The sequence below is a fragment of the Puma concolor genome, chromosome C2 (genome assembly GCF_028749965.1).
Source record: "Puma concolor isolate L17-30 chromosome C2, mPumCon1.1.hap2, whole genome shotgun sequence".
In the NCBI taxonomy this organism is placed as follows: Eukaryota; Metazoa; Chordata; class Mammalia; order Carnivora; family Felidae; genus Puma; species Puma concolor.
In genome coordinates this window covers 38,089,066-38,109,893 of record NC_141675.1, presented here as the reverse complement: position 1 = coordinate 38,109,893, position 20,828 = coordinate 38,089,066, and the positions used below count along the sequence as shown (strand labels likewise).

Below are 20,828 nucleotides of genomic sequence, written 5' to 3'. Positions count from 1 at the left end.
ACAGTGGAAGCTATACCTACTTCAGCAAACTTCTCACTTTTAGATTTGGTTCAGGTACACTAAAAGTTTAACACTATTAGTGAATACAAACATGTAAACAAAAAAGCACTGCTGTAACTCCAGTTTATTTTTCCAATGTAAACATACCATAAATATATGTAATTTAAGCCATTTTTTCCAAATCTAAGCCAAGAATTTAACACACCTGAAACAGAAAATACCTATTTAATTGCACTCATTTAAAAAAATTCTAGGAGTGCCTGGGCGGCTCAGTTGGTTAAGCAGCAGACTCTTGATTTTAGCTCAGGTCATGTCTCACAGTTCCTGGGATCAAGCCTGGCATCGGGCTCTGTGCTGATAGCATGGAGCCTGCTTGGGATAAGCAAAAAAAAAATTTTTTTGTCTCTATTATAGAGGGGGAAAAAAAAGCATGCTTATTTACTTTTCACCCCAGCCCCAAAAATCCAAACCTCTCCCAAGAATCTTAATGATTTTACAAAATGGGACACTGACAAAGAATTGGAAGCTATTTCAACTGACACTACTAGATAGGCTTCAAAACTATTACATATTAAAACTTTAATTTGAGGTATACCATGCAATAATTCTAAATATACATATAAGTACTTACTCCAACCACATATGGCATTCCTCTGTCCTCAATTTGACAGCAACATTAAATGCCCTTTCTTGACATACTTTGCTTGCTTTAAAATAACCACAGCTCAGTAAGCTGGGGTAGATGCAGCAGCCACTTACTCATTCTAGTATAACACAATCTTGTCCCTTCCCCTCTGGGAGAACTCAGATAACCCACTTCAGTAATACTAAGTAACTTTACATAATCGACAATGACTTTTGTGAGGTTATAAACATATATCCTATGTTTCTTTACATTTCCAAGACTATTCAAAGCTGTGTCCATGGTGGACTTTAACAAAGGCTTTCCTAATTTAATACTATTACATAAGAACGTAAAAGTGTCTGACAACACACATAGGTAGACTTTGTTTACATGTCAATGTGTTTTCAAAAAGTTGTGTAAATAAAATCCTATTTCAAAAGTGGTAAGAGGTTAGAGAGGCTGTGATTTATTAAAAACACGCTCATACACACAGACAAAAAAAAAATCCTCTGTAGTTAATCCTTTCACAGTGTAAGCTGCTCTTTGGGTTTATGTTTTGGAAGTGTGCATGATCCTAAACAGTGTGCCTAAGTGAGCATGGCCATTGTAAGGCAACTTAATAAATTTAGAAAGAGAAAAATCACAGCTCTTTCTTACATGTAGGAAATAAAAGCTGTCTTAGGGCAATTTCCCATTCCTATTATTATACGTACCACCAGAAAGCATGTTTAAATGAAGAGATTTTATTATGGCCATGAAAACAATTGATTTCTAGGTTTTTATTTTCTTTTTAAAGAAAACTCATTAAACATATTTCACATTTTTGCCCTGTAATTGTTTTGCACTACCATTTTTTCCCCGAAGACGACTCAGGAGCAATAAACTTTCTTCTCCAATGAAAAGCACGAACAAAGTACAGTAAATTAAAAAAAAAGTTTGGCACTAAGGCATAACTTCTCCACGCCTGTCTTTATCTCCCCCTAGGATATTGACATACCGAATGCCATTCAACAGTCAATGAATACCAAGGCACTGGGTGGCTGAAGCTAAATAATACAAGTATAGCTGAGAGCCCATAAACACGAGGAACCTTAAACAAGGTCATGGAATTTTCGGACTAGAAGATCCAAAACTAGACAAACCCTCTGGGCTTCCAGAGAGAAAGAACAGAAGCCCCGAGAGGGAGACCAAGTCATTCAGGGGGTTAGTAGCAGAGGCGGGGGCTAAAACCCGAGGGTCTGGGTTCCCACATCGCTACCTAAATACGGAACCCCACAAAGGGAGGCCACGGCCAGAACCGCCGCCCCAGGTGCGGCGCTCGGAGGGCTGCTCGCCGGCTGCTCCCGCCCGCCAGCTCCACTCTCAGAGGCGGCGCCGGGTGGCCCGGGCGAGACAACGGACGCGGCGGGTACAGACGCTCGGCGCGTGAGGAAAGAGTGCCCCAAAGTGAGGCTGGGGAGAGGGCGAAGGGTGTGCAGGGCAGGGGCGCCCTGAAGTGGAGAAAGGGGCCTAGCTCTCACCCTTGTCGCACGCCAGCAAGAAAAGCTTCTCATTCAGGGTGTTCTCCTCCTTCACCTCCCGCACATCCTTCAGCGCCATCACTTCGTTCGGCGACGAAGAGGAGGATGGGGAGGAAGGTAGGGAGGAGGAGGAAGCGCCCGAGAGGTCCGTGCTCGGGTATAGGGCCGCCATCATCGCGGCCCATGAAGGGGGCAGGCCAGGAGACGGAGGCGGGGCCCCCACCAGCCCCGACCCCGACCCCAGCCCCGCCCCAGGGCTGGAAAAGGGATGAGTCGTTCCCACAGCCGCCTCAGCGCGCGGCCCGTTGGCCCCAAAGGGCGTCGCCTCCCCTCGAAAGCAGCACTCGCCCTCCACCGACAGCCCCAGATTGGTGGCGGCGCATGCGCGGCCCCGGGGCCAGCGCCCCCTCCCCAGCCTCCGGCGCCCGGGCCGAGCCGGTCCGCGCCCCTCCGGGGACGACAGAGTGGCGCGCGCCAGGGCGGCAGCCGAGCGCGGGGCCGTCCCAGGAGCCGCAGGGGCCGCGCGGGGGGCGGCCCGGCCCGGGAGGAGGATGAGAGATCTGTGGGAAAGGAGCTCCTAGAGCGATTCTGCGCACGTCGGGCTCCCGGGATGTGGGAACCGCCAGCCCAGCTGCGCCTGGAGATGTTCGCGACTCTCCTCACGTCATCTTCCGCTCCGCTATAGCGACGACAACGGGGTGGTTTCGGTGGTGGGCGGGGCCTGTTGTGGGGGCGGGGTCTATTGCGTCCCGCCCCCCGTTCCTCGTCTGTCAGCTGCGGCCTCTGAAGGCTTCTAATTGCTAAGGAAAAGGCGAAGACCCCAGTGCGTCCTCCCCACACCTGGGTTTCTGATTTGAGGTAATTTACCGTCTCCTGCTGCACATAAATACGCATGGGTATGGTTAATTGAGCCTCTGACGACTTAACGTTTAGTCGACCCCGCCTATGGAATTGTCTGAATATTTCGTGTTTGGGTCCTCTGCCTGGCCACGCCACCGGACTTGACCTTGTCTGTGTGTTTGGGCTAGCTATACTCATTTCTAGACTATTTTTTAACAACTTGTCTGTGATATAAAATTGGCATAACATTCCTGATGGTATACCTTTATTCACATGTAATTCACGTGTACCAACACGTAACCATTGGATAAGCATATTTTTAGGATCTACTCTAATTACAGTCCTTCCAGAGGTTTGTCTTCACATTTATAAATTTGATTTTATAAATGTGTGTTGAGCAAAAGCTGACTGAAGCGCTAACTGAAGTACTACCTACCTGAATAATTATTTTTAAAGCAAACTTATTTAAAGCAGATTCGAGGCTGGGGGCGGGCGGGGGGGGGCGCCTGGGTAGCTGTCTGTTAATCGTTGAGCGTCTGACTTCCGCTTAGGTCATGAGATCATGATCTCACTGTTGGTGGGTTTGAGCCCCAAGTCTGGCTTTGGGGTGACAGCGCCCAGCCTGCTTCGGATTCTATGTCTCCCTTTCTCTCTCTCTCTCTGTCCCTCCCCCACTCGTTCTACTCCCCGCCCCCCATCTCTCTCTCTCTCTGTGTCTCTCAAAAATAAACATTAAAAATTCGTCTTAAACTGCTTTGAAAAAGTAGATTTTTTCACCTTTAAAACTAGGGGGTAAAACTACAAATTATATCTCTTGAATAATTCTTATTGCTTCTCACAACAACTATACAAAAATCAAAATTGTGCCCTTGGTGCTTTAGGTTTTTAAAGCCAATACATAAATTTACTTCAGAATATCTTATATTTGAGGGAAGTACTTCCTATTCTATTCAGGTTGATTTGCTCTATATCTGTTCTTGCCAACACTACCAAATTTTCTAAATATAAATCTTTCTTACCATTCAAAGTCTTATTTAGATGTTCTCTAAGAGGCCCTAGGTAGATGACAAGATTGGCCACCTTTCCAAACATTGTCATGTGTTTACTCCAAAATGGCCGATTATCTATTGAATCATTTTAGCTTATCTCTATCACAAATCTCCCTCATTCTATACCGTTTCCAAGTTTGTATATTTGGTGGAATATCAAAATTTTTCAGTGTTAATTTGTGGCCACTGAACACAGAAATACATATGTGGGTTTATATATACGTGCTTACTTACACATTTTGTTTATATATGTAGTTACAGTCTTCATAGTCTAGTAAAATTTTTACTCAGCAGAACAACTCTAACCCTGATCCATCCAAAAGTTCCAGAGTGTTGGAGGGTAAAAATTCAGATGGTTCAAAAGTATAAAAAACATTTTAATCTGGTCTTTTCAAGCTTCTGGGTTTGTGATTTCTCATCCATAAGAACTCTCACAGCAGCTGGATTAGTTTCTTAGATTCAGAGGAATTCCACCCTATGTTCATAGATAATCCTAGGAGGCAAAGTATTCGAGGATTTTTCCTTTTTCAAAGTAAGCCAGTATTGCAAATGCATTCTGTTCTTTAGAAAACTTTTTGAATCATCTCAGATGCAGCATATTTTTTCTCTCTTGCCTCACTGGTACATATTTTATGCAGCATAAATTGGAGTATTTTAACATCCCCTATATGATGAGTTTATTGTGCATTGGTGATAGTAAGATCAATGACAGAGTTATGGGGAACAATGGCATGTAAGATTTACAAGCAACACATTACTTACAGCAATTCAACAACCTGCAGGTACAAAAGAAGAGCCAACAACTTCAGTTGGAGAAGAGAAAAATCCAGATTCAGAGCTGGTCTTAAAAGTAGGACAGATCCTATCTACGTCTCCAAACTCTGTGCCTCTCCCTCACTCCTCTTAGGCCATATTTACCTATTTCTTTTCCTTAAATGCCTATGACTTTTCCTGGCTCAGAGCCTTTGTATTTTGTTCCCTCTGCTGAACATGTATCACCTATCTCCTCCTCATTCCTATTTCAGTCTTAATATCACATCCTTACAGAGACCATTCCTGAGCATCCAAACTAAAAGTCTTCACCCCCGTTCCCAAGTCAGTCTCTATCACATTACTATTTTATTTCCCCTACTGCATTTTATCTCTACCTAAAATTCCTATTTATTATCTCTCTCCACTCGGATGCAAGATTTATGAAGTCAGGAAACTGTCTATATTTTTCTCAGCTGAATCCCCATATTTCTAGCATTTTACCTGATTCATAACAAATGTATATTAATGAACTGGTTACCTCAAATTATTTCAGTACAAACTAAATTGTAGTAATAATGCAGTTTTCTTTACTAAAAAACTTCAGGGGCGCCTGGGTGGCGCAGTCGGTTAAGCGTCCGACTTCAGCCAGGTCACGATCTCGCGGTCCGTGAGTTCGAGCCCCGCGTCGGGCTCTGGGCTGATGGCTCAGAGCCTGGAGCCTGTTTCCGATTCTGTGTCTCCCTCTCTCTCTGCCCCTCCCCTGTTCATGCTCTGTCTCTCTCTGTCCCAAAAATAAATAAACGTTGAAAAAAAAAAAAAAAACAAAAAAAAAAAAAAAAAAAAACTTCATATTAAAGAACCAGAAGGCAGTATGATTTGGTAAAAAAAACGAAAACCAAAAACAAAACAGAGAACCACCTTCATTCCCCCCAAAAAATCTAATACAAATTTTATTTTACTAATTAAAAAAAGTTATTTTCTTTTCTTGAAAATAAACTTATGATAGATTAATTTTCAAGGTTGTATATTCTTTAAATGAAACAAACACTGACACATTTGTACATACACAGAATTTTTATTATTTTAGGAGAAAAAGAACACTCTAAAGTGCCAAATTTCATGTAAATCAGATAACTTAGTAAATATAATGGTGAAAAAAATCAAAAGGGAAAACATTAATTTCTTAGAGCAAGAACATATCTTAATCTTCATGTAAGAAAACAATCACTAAAATATAAAAGGAAAGGGAATCTCTTTGTAGAAGAATATATTTCAAAGTTCCACTTGTTGATTTCATTTAAAAAATTCTATTCTAAACACATGAGTAGTCTCACTCTTACCAACATGTATGGTTTTCAATGGTAGAAGAGGGATTTAGACTACTCATTCACACTGAGACAAAGTGACAGCATTTCTGTTGCAAAGCAGTATTGCTCACTTACACTAACAGTGGAAGATGGAGAAAATAGATTTCTGAATTCAATTTTTAGCAGCAGAATCTGTCTACTGATAAAAATTCACACAAAAATAGGTCTGAAGGTTAGTTGTTCCCAAGTAACACAAGCAGTAACCAAACACTGCCAATTTGTAGGAGGCTGTGGAAAAAACATTTGAAAATACTCTATGTTCAATATTAGCTTTGTGTTACTTTCTACTAAAGATATTCAGTGGGCATATTCTAAATTAGGGCTTCCTATAGATCAAAATTAACATGTGTAATATGAAGCTAACAGTATAGTGTCAACATGTCTTGAGATGTTCTAGCCAATTTTTTGCTATAAATATGTGGAAGAAGTCAGTTGGAAAATAACTATATGCACATCCAAAATGAATATTTCTAAAAGAAATCTTCATGTACCAGATATCTACATAATGACAAGTGTTACACACATCGTGGGACTACAATAAACACTTAATGGTTGGCTGACTGACTAGTTTTATATACCATTTAAGAAAACCTGGGTAATTCAGATGCAAAAAATACATATGTACACAGATCTTTCTGTAATAACAATCTACCAACATATATGCTGCATGTCATAGTTAAAGTTCTATTACCAAACTAGCATATGTAGTATCTCCAATTAAAATTAAGTTTTAAGTAAAAAGCTCCTGCTACTTATACAAGAGAATGTACTTTGGGGTTTCTTCAAGAGTTAGTTCTCATATATAAAAAAGTTTAATGTTAATGAACAATACTTGTCACTTAAAAATTTGAGACCATATAGAAATTTACAGAAAAGTTAAGGTTCATATAGTTGGAGGAAAAAATAAAATAAACTGGATTATGACTTTGAATACATTTATGATCAAAATTAACACACACACACACGCATCCACACACAAATCAAAACACAGCAGACCTGCAAAAAATTTTTGTATTGATCTTTTTGAACCATGAAAAACAATGAATTAGTCTTGCTTTTAATAAGACTTTCAGGAAATGAAAATAATTTAATTATGAAATATCGACTTGATAATGAACATATCAGTATCTACTGGTAAATTAACTGTGTTATCCAAAAAAGGTTGACAGATTCTAACCAGTAGAAACAAGATATTTAATTCATTAATGAATTATACAACTATTTTAAGCATACAAATAATCTCTGGTTTTATACCCACTACATTTCAGAAATCTGTAAACTGTGAGGCATTCAATGTGTTTAATGTGGCAGAAAATCATATTAAATGTTTCTCATTATTTTATTCTATTCAGTCCTTTTCCCATTAAGCATGCAAACACAGTCATAACCATCTTTGGTTTCACTTCTACGAGGTCATCAGGTAAGGCATATATCCGGGCACCAATCTTTCGAGCAACTGAAATGGCGTATCTTCAAACGACAAGAAAAATATCTTAGTATTTGTTATCTACTATGTTCTCACTTAATATATGTTAATAAAAGAATGAAATATTTTGATAAGATTAACTTTACAAGAAAGTTAAGTTTGAAAGTCTTTAATCATATTCCCCATTTAAGTTGTACTTAAAAATGTTATAAAGACATAGTAACCTTATGTGTAAGGATTTAAGAAATTAAAGAGCCACTGTGTTAAACCATAAAAGGCAGGGCGCCTGGGTGGATCAGTTGGATCAGTGCCCAAATCTTGATTTCGGCTCAGGTCACAATCCCAGGATCATGGGATTGAGCCCCAACATCAGGGTCCATGATGAGCGCAAAGCCTGCTTGGGATTCTCTCTCTCCCTTGGCCCCTGTCCCTCTACCCGCCCCCCTCTCTCAAACTAATAACTAACTAAATAAACAAACACACAAGCCAACCAACCAACCATAAAAGGCTTACTTAGCATTGTTTAGCTTGTCCTCTTCAGATAAGTCTTCTCTCTTGATCATTTCTTGACGAACTGCATTTGGTGCGATGGCATCTATTAAGTCTAGGACAGGTAAGCTTGTGCTGATAGATTTGTCCTAGAAAATAAAGAATTGATGAACATTCATAAACATCTTACTTTTAATTTTCATAAATGGCAGACCAGGTCATAACCATATAACTGAGAGCAACATAAATTTTCTTTATACTGAACGTTCGGCTTTTCTGCAAACAGCACACATCATAAACCATTTAAAATATGCTTTTCCTTCAGTCTTTACAGAGCTTACATGTAGAGTTGCCACCATATCCAAATAAGGCTTGCAGATGTGACAGTTCCTAAAGTATGCTAACTACAGTATCCATTCTGCAAAAAATAAACAACTTTTGAAAGGGAATAGGAGATGAATTTTAAATTAATAGTTTTGCAAGTTCTAGTAATATATATGTCTTAGACCATGAATTCCTAAGCCTTCACTTAAAATTCAGAAACAAAACTGAAAATAGTCGTGGAAAGGAACTAACATTTACAAAGGCATTATTCTTGTTGCTTTACATGTTCAGCTTGTTTAATTCTCCTAACAGCCTGATAATAAAGAAAGTATAATCTCTCTTAGAGAGGAATTAAATGTAGTTCACAGAGCTCAAGTGACTTGTTTACACAACCAGTAAGTACAAAACCAATAACTGAACCCATGACTGTCTGACTCTAATGCCCAAGATCCTCTCCATTTTTGAAGTTACCTCCAAGGTAAACTAAAAATGAACAACTGAATTCTAGTGGATAGATTACTGCAGTTCAAATCAGAAATCCTGGTCAATTGATTTTACCACTTACCAGTACTTGAAAGAAAAATTACTTGTTCTGTGTCTCAGCTTGAATAGTGGCCACTGTTGCTTGCTTACCTAGAATTTACTCATTCCTTACTACTTTCTCCATCCTAACAGAACCCACATCCATGCCTCCCTCACATGGACATGTGCTTCAAGGAAAGCTGACCCAATCCACAGCTCCAAGGGTGATCCTGAATTAGTCTAGGCCATGCATTCTGGGGGTAGGGTAATAAACTTACTCTTTTTTATGTATAAAGCATAAAGTGTATAAACATACAGTAATATCTATGGCATTAAAATTTCATGGGGAGGAGTATTTAGGAAGAGAACGTCTAAAAAGACTCCTTAGATTAACAAAAACACTAGTCTGAACCAAATAGAGTAATCTCATTTTATTAGCACAGTGATTTAATTTGGGCCTAATTTAATTTAATGTGAGGCCCTTGCTATTTTCTGGAAGAGCTGTGGAAAACCAGAGACCCTCCTCTTGGATGTGAATGAGAGGATGAAACCTTTGTAACAACCAGCAGTTATCCTATAACCAAGTGGAAAACCAGCTTTGGGTGAAATTGGCACTGTAAATGGCAAAGCAGAGATGGACAAAAACCTCAGTCCTACATGAAATTCTTCAAATACTGGCTCAACCAACCCTGAAATCTACGATACCTCTGGATTTCTGCTACTCTGTACCTTTTCTTTTGGTTTAAACCACTTTAAAGTGGGTTTCTGTTACCTGAAGTCAAAAGCAAGCACCGTTGCTTGCTAGGTGTTTGCTAGGCAGCATCCTAATCGCCGCCCTGAGACTGTCACAGGATTCTTGGGACTATTAATATAAGTGAAAGCATCTACTATAGTTCCTAGCCAAATTAATAAATTTTTTGAAAAAAACCATTTGAAGCCATATGAAGAAGGCTACTTTTTTGGGCCCTGATCTATGAGCCACTACATTTATTAATTTTAGAAAAATTTATATTGTTTACTTTCAGGAATGTTCTGTTTTGTGAAACAGATTTTTTTGGGGGCGGGGAATAGAAGTAGAGGGGTAAAAATAATTAGGGTCCTTAAGTCTATTTGATGCTGGTAATCTGGATCTGGTTTTTTTGGCATCTTCCTTATTTCTGAAAATTTTTCCTATTTTTGCCTCAATGTGTGGTCTGCAGGCCACCTACATGAAAACCACCTGACACGCTTGTTAAAAGCACAAATTTATTGCTATACTCAAATTAATGACTCAGGTTATCTGTGGATGGGGTTAGGAATCTACATTTTTAATACGATTTCTAGATGACTCTAATGTACACCATTATTCTTCCTAAAATTAAACTTAACATTTATGTCATTCTATAATAAATTTTAATTTTCTGTGTACTTCCTCTTCATATAATATTTCTATGATGATTCAAAAACAGACAATTGGTTTAATTGTGCTGTATTTTGATTAGTTATTTACAGATGTGTGAGGTTTTTTGTAAGATTGGGGAAAATTATTTTGTTCTTTTGTTTTTTCAGCTTCACTGAAGTATAATTACCAAATAAAATTGTAAGACATTTAAAGTGTACATCCTGAATATTTGATATACCTATATGTTGTGAAAGGATTACTCCCATTAGTTAATTAACACATCTATCACCTACATATATGTGTGTGTGTGTGTGTGTGTATTTTTTTTGTAAAAACATTTAATTTCTATTCTAGCAAATTTCAGTTATACTATATAGTGTTAACTATAGTCACCATGTAATACATAAGATCCTCAGACTTTACTCATAGCTGAAAGTATATAATATTTTGTGGTATTTTATTTTATTTTATTTTGTGGTATTTTAAACATTTCTTCACTTAGATGTACGGAAACAATGTTTTCATCTATTTCCTTATGGGGAAAACTTTATTGAATTGAATGAAAGATTTAAGTTTCAAGAGTTATATTGGATCCCTTATCTTCCTATTTCCAAGAAAACAGGCCTATCTTTCAACTCTTCTGATCTGTGTATTATCAGTAAAAGACATTTTACTTTTGCAAAGGGGACAGGGCCTATAGTAAAATCCTCAGTTTAGCATGTACATTTTCATCATCTTTCCTTAAGTTAATTATAAATAAATTACAAAAGCAAAAATGTCTAGACTCTCAAAGACAGCCTAGAGTTTGGCTTGATTTTCAAGATAATGAATTGTATCATCCCTTTCTCTTAATGTGATACACATTACTATTAGAACATTGCATGCCATTGTTCTTTCTGTCATTCTTGAAAATAGAAGTGCAAACACAGTGATGTGGCAGCCAGAGTTCTCGAAATAGCTTAACAGGAAACTCTCCACATATGATGCCCTTTATATATTGCCATACCAGTAGTGTAGTAAACCCTTTTACTGAGCCCTTAATATGTACCAGGTATTGTTGAGCTCTTTATGTTCGTTAACTTATTTAGTCTGACACAAACTCAGAAGATAGGTATTATTAATATCTCCATTTTAAATATGGGGAAACTGAGGAATAGAGAAATTAATAACCTGCCCACAGTCACAAAGACACTGAATGGTGAGCCAGAAGTAAATTCAATTTTATTCATCAAGAGGTGTAGTCCAGCTGTTAGTATAAACTACTAAGGTTTTTACAAAACACATGCCCTCTCATGTTCTCCTTACTCCCCTGGTTTTTATAGTATTGCTGACACCCCACACAGTGATTCCTGTTTTCTTACTGCTTTCTTTACTGAACAGTGAGCACTTTGAGGGCATTATGTAGTCACAGTGACTAGCAAAGCACCTACTACAGGGTAAGCTTTGAATATTTATGAGATGAATGAGCAGTGTGTCACATAACTAATAAGTATCTGAGCTGAAGTCAAATCCAGGGTCATACAACTCTAAAGCCTGGCTTTCAACCTGCAGTTAGATCTGGAAATGAAATCCAGCTTTTCTGCTCAATAGTTGTATGACCGTGGGCAAGTTGTTTAACTTTTATAAAGTTCTCCTTTTTGCTTATAGAATTATTGAGAGAATTAAAAGAAACTGTGTAAAGTGCTTAGCATGGTGACATAGAGCACTCAATGGTAATTATGATTATTGTTATGGCTGATATTCCACTTACTTATCTTCTTTTATTTGTATTTTATTTTAATTCCAGTGTAGTTTGACACAGTGTTATATTAGTTTCAGGTGTGCAATATAGTGATTCAATAATTCCACGTATTACTCAGTGCTCGTACACTTCCTTATCTTCCTGCTGAGGGAAAATTACTTTGCAACTGAAAAGGGTAAATTTGTCTTTTCTAAATTTCTCAGTATAGCACTGCCTTGATTATAATTAATAGATTCTTATGAGTACCATTTATGGTAGCCTTCAAATATAATGTCTTCTACAGTTGGAAAAAAAAAAAAGCCTCCCCACCCCAACTATTTTTTAGCATTTGCTGCCACATTTCTTAACTACAGTCTCTTTAAAGATTTTATTATTGAGCATCTACTAAATAAATGCCAAGCACATTTGCATTATGTTTCTGTTACTTCGGATCTAAGTACAACTCTCAAGTTTGCCTTTCATTGTGAGTTCTCTCCCTTAAAGGATCTGTGTACTCACATTTTTCAACTATCTCTTCTATTCAACTGATCACCAAGTCTGTATTCCCAGTTTTAATATTTCCTTTCATCCAGCTTATTTCCTGAACATTACTTCAAATTCAACAAGCTTAAAATTGAACTCATCACCTTTTCCAGAAAGCAACTGTACATCCTGACATTCCCATTTGTCACTGTTATCTGTTTTTCAATTACCCAGGCCTAAAACATCAAGTTTTAACTCCTCTCTCCCCTGTGCTTCCTCAAATCAAGAAGCCAAATCCTACCTGTTCTTTTGCAATAGCAAATAACTATCTATTCTTAACATTCCCAGTGCCCACCCTCAACTCCAATCAGATTTTTATCATTTCACACCTGCTTCAGCTTCTTAGGCATTGTCCTAGCATTTACAGCTTTCTTAGTCTAATCCATCCTGCCCACCACATTCAGAAGAGTATTTCTAAAAACAGTCACTTTTCTTACATTAGTCCTTATACCAACACACTTTTATTAAGGCCAGACTCCCCCACAATCTTGACTCAGACTATATCCAGCACTACTCCCTTAGGAACCATCCTCTCCAGCCAAACTATTTCTCCTAACCTTTGACTTGCCTTTATTCAAGATGGACCTTCTTCTAGCTTGTTATGAAAATGCCAATTATGAAAATTTTTTTCTTCAAATAAATGGTGAACACTATGAGGGACAAATTAATTTCTTATATTCTGTATCTTTTTCTTTACCTATAAATGTTACTTAATAGTAAAAGCTTAATAAGTATTTGTTTCTAAATATTTTATTATTGTATTTGACTTAATTATATACATGCTTATTATTTTTCATCAACTAATGTACAAATGTGTAAAATTTCATTACAACAACTTTGATAACTATCAATTAGAGAATTTTATACGTCCCCTTTCCTGTTTTACATTTTTAAGTTGTATTTTACGCCTAAAATATATAAAAACAAATCATGGACTGAAAATTCTTGTGTTTTTTTTTTTTTTTTTTTAACAAGCAACAACAAAAACTCAAAGTCATTAGTTCCTTCCAAGATGGCAAAAAGAGAAACACACTTGAACTAGGACTCAGGTAACATCTCTGACTTATTCTAGTTGTCATGTTAAAATCCCTTTGGGGCTCACTATTTAGTAAAAATTGAATTTATCAATTTCTGAAATTTTTTCTGCTCTAAAATGTTGTTAAGCATATAGAACAAAGCCAAAGAAAAAACTAAAGATGGATAGATAACTCTTAGGAGAGCTTAGGGTTTCATCTGTTTGCACTTTAATCACTAAAAAAAATTTGCTGATTTTTCACATATTTTTCACATAATAAAAGCACAAACACAAGGCTCACTGAATGAATGTGTACAAGCAGACATGCTTAGTTGTAGATAACATCACCTTGCATGCAAAAGCGAAACACAATGGAAATGCATGAAAATTAGTGGGTGTGTATGTACAGATTACGTTTTAAGTGATTTATGAATCATCCACAAATGCTCAAAAGTGAGTGTTAAGTGCCATTATGAAGCCAGATAACAAGATATTTTTTTTCCTACCAGTTTTCTCAATTCCCACTTGAATCGGTTTGGCTGGCTCTGTTATGCCTTGGAAATGATGTCAATACAATTCTGAGACTGCTGCTAGGGAGCACAAAACATTATAGGTCCTATATAAACAATGGTTTTTTAATCTTTCTTTTTCATTTGACAATTGGGTTTTTTGGCTCTATTCTATTTTTTTAAGATTAGATGACCAGAGTTGATAATATTAATCTGCATTTATACTCAATACGACAACCAGTCAAAAACATAAGAGTTCAAACTATACTTTTGCTTTACACATGCCAAATAACTAGCAGGCCTAAGTTCATAAATTGTGTTTCTGAGATATAATGTTAATGTAATTCTGAATCTAAACCAATGTAATTTCTAATAAAAATTCCTTCCTACACTTAATTTCTTACAAAAACAAAATTTTAAATAGCTTTTGATTACCTTGAAGCTGGAAATAGAAGTATGTTTTTTTGCACTTTTAAGTGTCTGATTGACCCATTTAATAATAATTTCATCATTTACTTTTTCACCTTCTCCAAGATCTGACAACACATTCAATGTGTACCTATAACAGAAAAGATGTACATTTGACAGTGAAACGGGAGAGAAAAGAGGTGAAATTTGCTCTCACATCATTTATATCAACATTTAAATATTTAAGAAACATTTTGGTTCTTATAAATATTTCTAATTTTACTCTGCTATTTGCACTTAGTCACATTCTAAAGTTACAAAGCTCAGTAATCAGAAACAAAAACTACCATATGGTATTTTTTAAAAAACAACCCCTTACAAAGCAGTTTTTAAGAGGAATTAATAAAAGTGATTAGTTTTAGAGATTGACCCACTTAAAAATAATTTTTTTTTAATTTATTTATTTTTGAGAGAGAAAGAGAGAGAAACAGAGCTTAAGTGGGGCAGGGGCATGAAAAGAGGGAGGCACAGAAACCAAAGCAGGCTCCAAACTCTGAGCTGTCAGCACAGAGCCCAACGTGGGACTCGAACCCACAGACTGCGAGATCATGAACTGAGATGAAGTCACACACTTAACCGACTGAGCCACCCAGGCACCCCTAGATTGACCCACTTTTATTTCATTTTATTTATTTAAAAAACACTTTTTAAAAAAAAAATTTTTTTTTTAACGTTTATTTATTTTTGGGACAGAGAGAGACAGAGCATGAACGGAGGAGGGGCAGAGAGAGAGGGAGACACAGAATCGGAAACAGGCTCCAGGCTCTGAGCCATCAGCCCAGAGCCCGACGCGGGGCTCGAACTCACAGACCGTGAGATCGTGACCTGAGCTGAAGTCGGATGCTTAACCTACTGATCCACCCAGGTGCCCCTAAAAAAAACTTTTTAATGTTTATTTTTGAGAGAGAGAGACAGAGACAGAACATGATGGGGGGAGGGGCAGAGAGGGAGACACAAAAACGGAAGCAGACTTGAGGCTCTGAGCTGTCAGCACAGAGCCCGAGGTGGGGCTTGAGCCCACAAACCGTGAAATCATGACCTGAGCCACAGTTGCACTTTTAACAGATGGAACCATACAGGCGCTCCTAGACTGAACCACTTTTAAACAAAATATATTATCAACAGTAAGTCATTTAAAAATATATTTTGCATTGTATATTTCTTGTTTGTTACTCTTTTTTAAAATGTTTATTTATTTTTGAGAGAAAGAGAGCATGCAAACATGCGGAGGGGGAGAGGGGTAGAAGGAGAGGTAGAGAGAGAATCCCAAGTGGGCTCCAGGCTGTTAGTACGGAGCCCAGTGCCGGGCTGGATCTCATGAACCAGGACATCATGACCTGAGCCGAAATCAAGAGTCAGCTGCTTAACCGCCTGAGCCACCCACTTACTTGACTGAACTACCCAGGCCCCCCTGTTTTTTATTCTTCAAAAATAGATAAAATACTAGTTCATATGACTTGTTGAAGGAAAAAGTGTTGCTATAAACATATCAGCTTTTACCTTCTCATCAGCTGCCATACCAACGCCAGAGTAAGTGTTGCATTCCCTTCATTTAGGTCCTGCCCAGCAATGCCAACCAAGGAGAATTTAGCCTTATTCTTCCCAAGCTCCACTGCATAGTTACAGTTTTCGATCTATAAATAATAAGTAAAAGTTTTAGTATAAAAACGGGTTTTAAAACTATATCTCTTGAATATGCTAGCCTTGTTCAGTTATCTGAAAAATAATTATGAAGATATCTTTAGTTTATATGACAGAATATCATTTCATAATAACACTGAAATTAAGGAAATAATTATTATTCCCATTTTACAACTATTCCCATTTTATAGCTGAAGATATCAGAGCTCTGAGGAGTATGCATTTTTTTAAAATACAAGGAGACAATAATTTTCAATTCTTTTTCCTAATAATCATATTATACTATAGATTCAGTCTACGTAATAAGAAATGTATCCTACAGAAATGCACAGAATTAAAAAGAAATTGAATAGATTCCTAATTTGTAGAAAATAGCATCAAAGTCCTGATTATGTAACAGTGTGAACAGGAGAGAGAAAAACCAACATATTTGCCACTGATACCTGTTTCATCGGGAGAATTTTCTAGCAAATTATAATAATAATCACTTAGGTGTAAAATGTGTTTCAATGACGGGCCGTCTGTTTTATAGTTAGTTTGACCAAAATTCTTAAGGGAAATGATGGGGAGAAGGGTGCTCAGGGTTACTAGAGGCCTAACATGTTGATTCGACCACAATGAAAGGTTACCTGGAAATGGATGCTACCATTAGGGAAAAGATGTGTTCTATTTTTTGGCAACAGTTGATTCCAAATTGGCAAAACCTCTAAGATCTGGAGAGGTACCAACTAGAGAAAGAGTAAGAAATGCAGCTTTCCTATGTTTATGGTACTACTAAAGACTCTTAAAATGGATCTGCTCTCTGAGGATGTAAATATAGAAAGTTAAGAGCACTGGGCCAAGAACTGAGCCTTGGAAATTCCAGAGGTGTCAGGCTAAAACATGAAGAACCTGTGAGAGGTAAGAATAAACACAAAGAAAGCAAGAAAAAATTGGAGAGTGCAGTTTAATGGAGTTAAGGGGAGAAATGATTACCAAGCACTGCAAATGCTTTAGAAACATGAATCTTAGATCATTGGGAAAATGAGAAAAATTACACAATAGGATACAGGGTTCCAAGTGAAAAGAAATACTGAAAAAATAACGAAAAAAGACTAAGTGGCACAACTTTATGAACTTTACAAATGAAGTAAAGTGATGTCTGCTGATGAATGCCCAAAGTCTATAAAATTAGACTCTGTGATACTTTGCTGGGTAGGTACTCCTTCATTTTTTAAACATTTTAAATTTATTACAGGTGTTATGTTTCATTCTATAAATAGCTAGTATATGGTGAAAGGAAGAATTTTACATAATCACTTGTGACATCGCCTATTTCAAATTCCAGATAAAATGAGTAGTTTGTTTTCCTGTTATTTTTGCATCTGCTTACTCCTAAAGAAACTAGAAAAAGAACAAACACCATAGTTAATAGAAAGAATGAAAATAATAAATATCAGAACAGAAATAAATGATATAAGAGAATAAAAACAAAAATAGAAAAGATCAAAGAAACCAAGAGTTGGTCTTTGAAAAGGTATACACAATTGATAAACCTTTATCCAGACTCTTCAAGAGAGAGGAATCAAATAAATAAAGCCAGAAATGAAAGAGAAGTAATAACTGACACCACAGAAACACAAAGGATTGTAAGAGACAACTACATAAATCATATGCCAAAAAATTGAACAACCTAGAAAAAATGGATAAATTCCTAGAAATATACAATCTTATATAAACTGAATCAGGAAGAATTCTGAACAAATCAGTTAGTAGTAATAAAATTAAATCAGTAATCAAAAATCCCCCAACAAACAAAAGTCCGGGACCAGATGGATTCACAGGTGAATTTTACCAAACATTTAAAGAAGAGTAATACCTATTTTTCCCAAACTATTCCAAAAAAAAAAAGAAAAGAAAAGAAAAGAAAAAGACAGGAAATAACAAGTGTTGGTTAGGATGTGGAAAAAAAGGAATGTTTGTACACAGTCGGTGGGAATGTAAATAGGTGCAGCCACTGTGGAAAATAAGTATGGAGGGTCTTCAAAATATTAAAAATATAAACACCATACAATCCAATAATTCCATTACTGGTATTTACACAAAGACAATGAAAACACCAATTCAAAAAGATCTATGCACTCTTATGTTTATTACAGTTATTATTTACAAAAGCCAAGATATGGAAGTGCCCATCAGTAGATGGTACAAAGAAGATGTGGTACCTACATACAATGGAATATTAGCCATAAAAAAGAATGAGATCTTGCCTTCTGCGACAATATAGACAGACCTAGAGGGTATTATGCTAAATGAAATAAGTCAGCCAGAGAAGACAAATATGATTTCACATATATTTAGACTCTAAAAAACAAGTGAGCAAAAACAAACAAAATAAATGCAAAAACAAAATAAATACAGAGAACTGGTGGTTGTACAGGGGAGGAGGGGGATGGATAAAAAGGGTTAAAGAGAGTAGGTAATACAGGCTTCCTGTTATGGAATGAACTGGTCACCGGGATGAAAGATACAGTATAGGGAATATAATGGGACTGTAATAGCATTGTATGGTGATAGATGGCAATTATACTTGTGGTGAGCATAGTATAGTTGTCCAATCATTATGTTGTACACCTAAAACTACTGTAACATTGTGTGTCAACTATACCTCAATTAAAAAAAAAAATTTGTTGGGGCGCCTGGGTGGCGCAGTCGGTTAAGCGTCCGACTTCAGCCAGGTCACGATCTCGCGGTCCGTGAGTTCGAGCCCCGCGTCGGGCTCTGGGCTGATGGCTCAGAGCCTGGAGCCTGTTTCCGATTCTGTGTCTCCCTCTCTCTCTGCCCCTCGCCCGTTCATGCTCTGTCTCTCTCTGTCCCCAAAATAAATAAACGTTGAAAAAAAAAAATTTGCATCTGACATTTTGATTTTGAAACATTACATAAAATTAGTTAACAAAATTTTCTGAATTCTACTCACAAAAGAATTACAGGCAAATCAAATAACATGTTAACTGTAGGTGGTCCAATCCCTAAAAATACTGAAAAATATAAATATAAATCTCTTATAATTACACTACCCATTTACTTCACTATTATGATATAGTCCCTTTAACAAATAATTTAATTATAAAGTCTATACATACATACTCATTCTAGAGATTTGAAGAATAGAAGTCCTTTTTGAATGTGTGTGTGTATTTTAAACAAATTTGATTCCTATGTATATATGCAATTTTGTATCCTGTTTATTTCCATGTCACTATTATTAAAACACTAAAAAAATACTACTACTTTTTAATGGTATATTTTACTTCATCATATGGGTTTTCTAGTTTTTTTTTTCCTCTATAAACATTGCTAAGATAAGCAATTTGGTATACAACTTCTAGTCTGACTGATTATTTCATTAGAAAAGATAATAAGAAGTGACACCATTAAGTCAAAGGACTTTTTTGGAGATAGCGATCAGTATTACCAAACTGATTCTAGAAAAGTTACATAAATGTAATACTTTCTCTAATATTGGATACAATGTAATCCAATTGTTTATTTGAATTGCATTTTTAAAAACTGTTTATTTTTGAGAGAGACAGAGCATGAGCGGGGGAGGGGCAGAGAGAGAAGGAGACACAGAATCTGAAGCAGGCTCCAGGCTCTAAGCTGTCAACACAGAGTCCAACTCGGGGCTCAAACCCACTGACCTACAGGACCATGACCTGAGCTGAAATCGGATGTTTAGACTGAGCTACCCAGGTGCCCCTGAAATTGCATTTCTTTATTGCAGGTACAAAGTTTTCATAAGTGTATTATCCATCATTCTTTTTCTGTGAACTGTTCATTCACATTGTTCAAGTTCACATTTTGCTATTACAATTTTAGTAATAGCAATTGAGTTTCAGTAATTAATTTGTATGGACTACTTACATGTTAAGAATATTAACTACTTACCATAGTTGTTGCAAATAATTTACCAAGTTTATTGTTTTTAATTATGATGTTTATTTTTGCACAGAGATGTTTTAAATTTATATGTAATCTATTATATCAATTTTTTGTAGTTTTTTAAATCATTCCAAGAGTAATCATTTTTTTATTACATTTAATCCTTTAATTGTTTACCTTAATCCATTTGGAATGCATTCTGTTTGGTTAATGGTGAAGACCACTTTTTCCCCTAACAAAGTAGTTAACCAGTTGTTCTGGCATCATTTTTTGGGTGATCTTTCCTTTCCCTATTATCAAATTTAGCAAGAATCTTGTCATATATTAACTTCTTATATTTTAGGTTTCTAGACTACTCTATTCCGTTTCATTCTTATATATGTATTAAACTATTACAATTATTTTAGCTTTATAATAAAATTATATATTTTTTCTAACACCTCCTGCCTCAATATTCTCAGAAAATGTTCTTGATGTTTTGGGCCTGTTTCTTCTTCCATCGGAATTTTATTTATTTATTTATTTATTTATTTTTTCAACGTTTATTTATTTTTTTGGGACAGAGAGAGACAGAGCATGAACGGGGGAGGGGCAGAGAGAGAGGGAGACACAGAATCGGAAACAGGCTCCAGGCTCTGAGCCATCCGCCCAGAGCCCGACGGGGCTCGAACTCACGGACCGCGAGATCGTGACCTGGCTGAAGTCGGACGCTTAA

The 20,828-nt window shown here is 36.7% G+C and overlaps 3 protein-coding genes across 12 annotated transcripts in view; 1 reads left to right on the top strand and 2 right to left on the bottom strand.

The window, feature by feature from the left end:
* Nucleotides 1-2,721, bottom strand: part of TRPC1 (transient receptor potential cation channel subfamily C member 1) — a 67,274-nt gene extending 64,553 nt beyond the window's left edge. For 3 of the 8 annotated variants that reach the window (XM_086674456.1, XM_025912989.2, XM_025912990.2), the window contains exon 1: nt 2,146-2,721. In XM_086674456.1, the coding sequence (XP_086530582.1) occupies nt 2,146-2,320 (175 nt within the window). In that variant the 5' untranslated portion in view covers nt 2,321-2,721. The remainder of the gene's footprint in view (nt 1-2,145) is intronic. The other 5 variants (XM_086674457.1, XM_086674459.1, XM_086674460.1 and 2 more) reach the window with 3 other exon arrangements.
* Nucleotides 2,072-11,427, top strand: LOC147577203 (uncharacterized). Its single transcript, XM_086674468.1, has 3 exons — nt 2,072-3,003; nt 7,507-7,574; nt 9,069-11,427. The coding sequence occupies exon 1, from the start codon at nt 2,414-2,416 to the stop codon at nt 2,828-2,830; it is 417 nt and encodes a 138-aa protein (XP_086530594.1). The 5' UTR covers nt 2,072-2,413; the 3' UTR covers nt 2,831-3,003; nt 7,507-7,574; nt 9,069-11,427.
* Nucleotides 7,149-20,828, bottom strand: part of PLS1 (plastin 1) — a 127,078-nt gene continuing 113,398 nt past the window's right edge. For all 3 annotated transcript variants that reach the window (XM_086674462.1, XM_025913103.2, XM_086674461.1), the window contains 4 exons: nt 16,052-16,185; nt 14,519-14,642; nt 8,094-8,218; nt 7,149-7,624 (listed from right to left, as the gene is read on the bottom strand). In XM_086674462.1, coding sequence (XP_086530588.1) covers nt 7,489-7,624; nt 8,094-8,218; nt 14,519-14,642; nt 16,052-16,185 — 519 coding nt within the window. In that variant the 3' untranslated portion in view covers nt 7,149-7,488. The remainder of the gene's footprint in view (nt 7,625-8,093; nt 8,219-14,518; nt 14,643-16,051; nt 16,186-20,828) is intronic.